The sequence below is a fragment of the Chanos chanos genome, chromosome 16 (genome assembly GCF_902362185.1).
Source record: "Chanos chanos chromosome 16, fChaCha1.1, whole genome shotgun sequence".
NCBI classification, from domain to species: domain Eukaryota; kingdom Metazoa; phylum Chordata; class Actinopteri; order Gonorynchiformes; family Chanidae; genus Chanos; species Chanos chanos.
In genome coordinates, this window is record NC_044510.1 from 17243362 (window position 1) to 17251400 (window position 8039).

General features: G+C 45.3%; 1 protein-coding gene across 1 annotated transcript; it reads left to right on the forward strand.

Annotated features, from left to right (window-relative positions):
* Positions 1-1590: 1590 nt before the first annotated feature.
* On the forward strand, positions 1591-6904 carry tob2 (transducer of ERBB2, 2). Its single transcript, XM_030793940.1, has 2 exons — positions 1591-1768; positions 3973-6904. The coding sequence occupies exon 2, from the start codon at positions 4292-4294 to the stop codon at positions 5558-5560; it is 1269 nt and encodes a 422-aa protein (XP_030649800.1). The 5' UTR covers positions 1591-1768; positions 3973-4291; the 3' UTR covers positions 5561-6904.
* The last annotated feature ends 1135 nt before the right edge of the window (positions 6905-8039 follow it).

The following is an 8039-nucleotide window of genomic DNA, read 5'->3' on the forward strand; positions in this document are numbered from 1 at the left end:
TTTGTTCGCTGACAAAGATGTGTCGCTGAAGGGTGACGTCAGCTCCCCGAATTTGAAGGCTCCGGTTATCTTCTTCCTGCCTGCTACATAAACTCTATACACACATCCAGTGAAAGAAAATCCAGTTTAAGGTATCCGTTTCTAAATATTTGCTTGGTGGTTAAAAATTACATTACACTGTGTGGATGAACATTTTCTTGGCCGCCAAACAAAGCTGAAAACCCAAGTTTAATTGTGATATACAGACCTGCTATGATATTTAAGGGAACCCATGTGTGAGGAGCCAAAATTATTATTTCAAGGGTATCAGTTAACAACGGCACGCGAAGATGTTTCAGTGAACTCGAGGCGTATGGATGTTTTTGAGTGCATGTGCATTTCTATTTAATCATCTGCAGAGAAATTTATAAACAGTTAATCAGTGCATTCATTCAGTATTGGTTCAGATGTTCTAATGGTCTTTAACAGGTCTGAGTTACGTAATTCTTTGAAATATATTCATATTTTTTCAGTCCTGAAGATTTCTCCTTTAATATCTATCGGTCAGTACAAATGTAGGTGTAAATAGATATAAATTCATTTTCCTGGAGGTCTTTAATATGGACGTTGTTGGGTCTTTGTTGAGTATCAACTAGCAGATCAGCGAACTTTTATTTTTATTTACTAATACAAATTCGTGGAAACAACAACGACAACAAACAACAACAAGTTTTATACATTTGTAATTTGGGGGATATATCCCAACCGTTCAAATAGTTTCTCACAACTCCTGCGGATCATCCCCCAAATTACAAATGTATAAAACTTATTTTATCAGTAAGCCGTGGACAAGATTGGCTTGTTTATCAGTCCATTTAGGCTCAACGTGAAATTAGCACAAAACATTAATTCAAGATAAACTCGGAATTTCTGTGTACAGGAGGATGCTCTCCATCACTGACAGGATTTTCGTCCCTCTCGGTGGTTATTTCCACTGTAAACTACATTACCCGACATGCCTGCAGACGTTAATCCTGTATTTTATTTGCTGACTAGACACTCTTACAATCCAATTGACTATGGTCCGGAGCACCTCTCAGCCAATAGCGATTCTGTTGCCATCACTTTTTATATTTTTAGCATTACAAGTCGCAGCCTTTGAAATAGTGATATCAATTCGCCAAATAAAATAGAGACAGGAACATCACACTCTACGGCTTTTATTTATAGCTTGTTATGACTGCCGCATTTACCGACTGCTAAGAAAATGAGGCACATATCGAATTTAAGCAGGAAAAACACAGAAATACTTGCACTTGATATTTTGATGTGAAATCTATATTAATAAACAACCAGTGCATTACATGTATTGTTTTGTGGTTTATCTGACGGGTGCTTTCCTGGGTATTCGTCTCTCGTAACCTAACTAATAACAGCCAATCGTTTTGTAGTACGGGAATAATTTCTCCAGCGTTAATTATTATAATACATAAAAAGTAGTCCCCTTCATCCACGTCACAGAGCAGGGGGTGTGGGCGATTCTGTTTTGTATAAATGCGCAAGGTTGCCAAACACTAAAGTTTCTGCCTGGCCGTTTCATCTTCACGTAGATAGACCTGGAACAGTGACAAAGCTTTGCAAATATATTTAAGATAAAAGAAAAAAAAAACTAGCCCAATGCATCAGGCCCCCTTTTAAAAAACATTTCTTCCAAAGCCATACATCCATGCAGGTCATACAAATTTTAGGGGAATTAAACGCGCAGGACAAAACACAAGCTTTGGCATCAGTAAGTATTTCCAGCATCCGCATATAAACATGTATGCTTCAAAACATACATTTTATATGACTGCGCGTGCGACTGGAGATCATCTGTAGCGACTGAATTCAACAGCATTGTAATTTAACGGTCGAGTTATAACTGAATTGCTAATGGACTGTCGTCCATTTTAGAATATGACTTTCAAATACCTCCAACTCAGCAATGAAAATGTGATTGATTGTGGTTAACATTTTAACAGAATCCAGTCGTATGCACGTTTAAATGTGAAAGTGTTTTAAATTTACCAATATCCCTCGATTAACTTGGATGTCCTTGGGTTAATGTGCATGGAATAATTCGAACAGTGTAGGTGACTGAAAACGGTTGAATGCTCATCTTTTTTGTATATACGAGAAGCTACAAAACAGTATTGTCCAAATATGTGTCCGTTCGCAGTGTTGTTTATCATATTGTCCAGTTTGGAACACTGCGTACTCTTAATATTGGGCTGGCTTGCGAAGAGAAAAAAAGGTTGGGAGGCTTCACTAATTATGTGTTTTGGGGCTTGACAGTTAAATGAAACTATGAAATTACATTCAACGTGTGTTGTTCTTTAGTTTTAACTCAGTGTAACATTTGAATACTCCTCGTAATGTAGGCTATTTCTTCCGCGGTTCCCGCCCCTCAAGTGCGCTCAGTTACAACTTCAATAAATTACACTAAAGCGGTTTTTCTGCATACGCGCGTTTAAGTAACGTCAAATTTTCAGTCAGAATTAACTCCATGTTCAATGTTTGCCACACAACGTGGGCCAGAAGAGAATGTTTTCGAGGCATTTGCTCTTAAAGCTACGAAAAGCTGCAGATTTGAAATGGGCCTCGTTACAATTAACAAACACAATTTAGTTTGGCGAAATATTCTCTTCAGAAAACTTCGAGGACCTGAATAATTTGTGAGTTAAGGAAAACTGGCTACATTATTGGTGAAACTTGTATGAAGACGCTCATACCGTTACAGTGCTATGGTGGGAGTGTTTTTGGAGGTTTCACATGGATCATGTTTGACAGATGAAGTGGTTCTTTTCTCTGTTTCCGATTTGGGGGAGAAATATTTGAGTTGGCAAGGTTAGTTTAGAATGTTCTGGGTGACATTGAGTGACATTGGATTTATAAGAAGTGATTGTTTTAGCTCTTTCCAGATGGAGTCAGTAATTTGAGTATGAGATCAGACGAATCTGCAAATATGAGACCAATCTTTTTTTCTTACCAAATGACGTTTGCGATGGCTGTCTTTGAAAGTTTATCTGTAGCATTAATTTGCCTGTATTTTCAGTAGCGAGTAAATAGTAAATTCAAAACGCTCGATGGTGCTTCGTTTTATCCAGTGTTTTGTTGAACCAGTTCTATGCAAAGACTTTAGCCCAGCGACTATAAAACCTTAAATCACCAGCGCAGTTCTAGAGACTGTTATGGGTAACAGGCTAGCAAACTGGACTTAATATCAAACGAAGTCGCTGACAAACGATGTCAAATATAACGATGGAGAGATGTAGCTCTCCCATTTTTGTAAGGGGGGACCGTAGTTTATTCAGTTGCTTAGAAAGAGGTGTGATTTTACAGAGGTCGAGAATTTAGCGCCGTGAAACCCGTTTCGTTAGCACAGCTGATCTGAATGATATGTTTTGATAATGCGGGGACTGACCAGTAGCATTCAAACGCGTGGTGATGACGTCCTCATCACGTAGCAGGCTCTCCGCAGTGTCTTCTGGGATATGTAGTTTTTTAAAAACCTGTTCAATAAATCTCAGCCATTTTAAATGCGTTTCGGATCATTTGGAAGGTTTTGGCATGTACAGTCAAACTATAAGAATTAAACCGAAATATTTCTGTCATGCTTCAGAATTATAAAACAGTTATTATTGTCCATTCTTTTTATTCTGCTGTTTTGGTTGTTTTGTGGACGTCATGTGTTATTGTCCTTGTGGGTAGATTTTTAAAACTTGTGCAGGCTTACAGAGCACTCTCACTTTGTGCAGAGTTTGACCTTTCCTCTCAGCCAGTATAATCTAGACTTGTTCAGCCCCCTGGCAGAAGGTCCTGAGGAGGGATTTTAGATAAGCATAGCTTGCTATCTCTGTCCTAGCATCTGTCACACACACACACACACTCTGTATCCTTCTGTCACTCGTGTATGGAGATGAATTTATTTTCTCTTTTGTTCTGTTTTTATAGAGAGCGACTGAGAACTGAGGATGGTCAGACTGTAGTCAGATGTTTTCTCTGGAGAACCTGCAGTAAACCCAGTCAGTCTGGTCCGGGCTGGGTTTCGTCCTACTCCCCTACAGACTCAGTGCTGAGCTGCACTGGAGCCCAAGCGGCTGGACTGTGAGAAAGGCTTGTTTCAAATCTCTCTCTGGTCCTTAGTCTCAGAAGGAAAAGCTGAAAACTGAAAGGCCACAGCTCTGAAGCTTTTTGTCCAGCGTTGGATGAAGATGTTAACCACGTTCTTCTGACTCTTTCGGCCATCTCATCTGAACCCACTTTACCCAACATGCACTTGGAGGTGAAGGTAGCGCTCAATTTCATTGTGTCCTACCTGTACAATAAACTGCCCCGTCGCCGTGCCGACCTGTTTGGCGAGGAGCTGGAGCGCATCCTCGTGTCTCGTTTCGAGGGGCACTGGTATCCTGAGGCGCCGCTGCGTGGCTCCGCCTTTCGCTGTCTTCACCTGGGGGCGCCCAGGGATCCGGTGGTGGAGCTAGCAGCCCAGCGGAGCGGACTGGACACGGAGGAGGTCCGAGCCAACGTGCCACCAGAACTCAGCATTTGGATCGACCCGTACGAGGTGTCCTATCAGATCGGAGAGAAAGGATCGGTGAAGGTGCTGTATCTCGAGGGCCCTCCGGGTTTGGGAGGGGAGGGCGGTAGAGTGGAGGGCGTCGGCAGCCCGAGGAAGAGCGACGTGGCGGAGCCTGAGGATGGCAAGAGCATGGGGTTCAACCCTGACGCCCAGGTTTTCGTTCCCATCGGCGGTCAGGTGTCGCCCGTCCTGCTGCCGTCCCTCTCCAACTCACCCACTCCATCCCCAGCCTCCTCCTCGTGCCAGGGTCTTTATGGCTACGCCGCCTCCTCCGCTACTCCCCCTAACCCCACAGCCCACTCCTCTTCCAGCACCTCCTCTCCCTCTCCACCCAGCGCCGGCCTGTCGTACTTGCCCACCCAAGCGCCTCCGCTGCCTCACACCACCCTCCCCCCCAACCTGCGTCCGGCTCCTCAGCCAATCACCTTCACCACTGCCAGCTTCGCCGCCACCAAGTTTGGCTCCACCAAGATGAAGAAATGCAGCACCTCGGGGTCTGTGGCCGGAGCCCCGGGGGTGGGCATGATGGCCCCCCCGCAGCAGAGGATGCTGACCCGATCCCCCCCAACCCTGTCTCCTCCCGGGCTGGTGAAACACAAGCCTCTGTCTCTGTCCCTTCACTCGCTGGGCGGGTCGGTGCCCAGTCAGCTGTCTCCTAATGCCAAAGAGTTCGTCTACCCCGCCTCCCCAGGGCCCATGTACTACGACACGGAGGCTCCGCCCCTGCCCACCCACACCAACCCCACCTCATTTCAGCCCCCGCCTCCTCCGCATCACCCCGCCCACCCCCACGCCCCCTTCGACCCCTTCACCAGCCCACCTCCTGGACAGGCCGTGGGTATGGTGAGTGGCAGCGGGGGGATCCCCTTTATGGAGAAGCCTGCATATGTGGAGGGTTTGGGCGGATACAACCTGCAGTATCCCAGCCAAGCCTTCCAGCCCGTGGTGTTGGCCAATTAAATGTCATCTCTGAATAACACATGAGGGATATACAGGCTGGTATTCTGCTCTTTAAGGGACATTTGTTACCCTATGGCAACTGTTGTTACTAATACAAAAAAGAATTAGAGCTGTTACTATGACTACTACAACCACAACTACTCCCTGTTATCTATGATTCCTTTTTTTTTTTTCTTTTTTTCTTCTCCGGTTCAGTGTCGGAACGAGGGAGTAGCCAGGCTCCTGGTGCACGTTTGTGTTTTGTTGTTTGTTTTATGGGGGGTTTTTTTTATGTTTTTGTTTTTCATTGAATGTTTCGTGGACTCGGATGTCACTTTGTATTGGTGTCACTGTTTGACTTCATCATGGACTGTGGCTCAGCAGTGTAGGAAAAGCTGGAACCTGTTCTGATGGATGCTTTTGCTAGGCTAAGTGGTTAGCATGCAGTTTGCTCGTGTCTCTGTCTAAATGAATGGAGCTTCAGGCGGCGTGTGAGAGCGCTTTGCCTGGGAGAGCACAGGCGTCTCTCGGCCTGTGTTCACAGGGCTTTGGGACGTGGGCCCGGCTGGCGCTGGGACAGCGCATTTTGTTCAAGCAGTGACTTAATCATGGACCATGCAAACAGAGTTTGTTAAGATATTATGGAGAAGCATGGAGAGGTCGGATTGTAATGGAGGCTGACCTTGGACGCCCTTCAGGTAGAATGTGTTTTCATATTGACCTAAAAGCCATAAATATGAACTGTAGTAAGTACACCCCCTACCCCCCTTCACGAACCTGCAGAAACCGGTGAAGGTGAGCGGGTGAAGTGGAGGGTGGAGCAGGATGTAGTTGGGAAGGAGAGATTGTGATGAATGGTTGAGTGTTCACTGGGGCTGAACCGTTTTACCGTCATGGCTGCACTAAACACTAAACCTGGTGGCCAGTGTGGTGGAGCGGCAGAGAGGTGCGAGTGGACATCTGTGTGGCGTCACTCAGAGAACCTTCTAGTGATGTGTTGACGGACATGACGCGTGCTTTGGGAGATGTCCTTTTCGGTTCTGTGTGTTGGTTTGACTGATGAATGTTTTTGCTTAAGTTTCTGAGTGGAATGAGTATATGCTCTTCCATACTGACTGTGACTGGCCAGCATCACACACAGCGAGAGACCGCTGTTAGCCGCACACAGGGACACGACCGGTGTTGGTTAAGACCGGTGTTGGTTAAGACTGCTGTCCTGCCTCTCTCTCTACCTCCCTCACCATCATTCAGCACTTTAAACATAACGCCTGACCCAGAATGCCTCTGGTCCTCCCTCCCCATCAGCATGAGCGCGTGGGGGTCAGGATGGTCACTAATGTCGGGGGGGGTTTGGAACGGGAAGGATACACACGGCTGTTGGCGGGGGGAGGGGGGGGGGGGGGTCTGCAGGTGGCCCATTACTCTCACGTGAATGTTCCTGATAGTTCCCTGGACTGTCCTTAAATAAACGCCTGTGTGTGTGTGTTAGATGCTGGACAGGGCCTGTGAGGTGTGTGTTTGCTTGCTCTGTGGCGTGACGGCCAGTTTCATTCTGTTTTGTTTTACAGTTTCCCCTTTTTTTGGAGGGGGGGGGGGTGTCAGGGTTTCGCTTTGTTTATAGAAGTTGTGATCAGGGGCTTGAAATGGTGGGTGTATTTTTACATTTGTTTGTAATTTATTTACTATTTTTTTCTATATTCTCCTGTGTGTATTTTCAGATAAAAAAAAAAAAGTTTATCTTCTACATTTGTAAGAGATATATACTGCAGCGTTACGATCATGTATATATTTCTTATGTTAATATAAATATCCTTTGTTTAGTTTCTTATATGCTGAGGTTATTTTTTCAGAAATAAGTATATGAATATATGCAAGACAAAAGTAAATAAAGCGTTCAGTGGAAAAAAAAAAAAAGTATTGAATGTGTATTGAACCTTGTACAGAATTTGTCTAATAAAAGGACTGAGAAATGGAGTCTGATGGTATTTTCTTGACGTTTTGTAATCGACTAGGACAGAGATGGATGTGACGGCGTATGTGTCTGAAAACCGGAACCGTGTGAAACTGTGGAGGGACTGATTCTGAGAGGCTTTACCCCTGAGCTCTTTTTCTCTGGCTGTTATTCCAGACCAGGTACAGGACTAAAAACTCCTCAGTGATGGAGATCAGTAAACTGACGCTGTCCGTGAGGTTCGGGGCCAGCTCAGAGTGTCTTGGAGCTCCTGTGTGTCGGAGGAGATGGACGTGAATTCAGCGCGGGAGAGGAAAACCGCCCCTCAGTGTGTCTAAACTCGCCTGTCTCCAGCAGGAACTGGAGGTCTGGGCCATGTTTAGCAGGACACACTGGTGTCTTATGGGGTTCAAGATGTTTTATGGGCAAGGGGGTCAAACCTACCACATCTCTTACCTCATCCTGCTCTGTGACCTTTGACCCAAATCTCTGGGCTCTTAAGGGAAACCTGCCCTCAAAGCAGCTTTCACTCCTAAGAAAAAAAAGAAA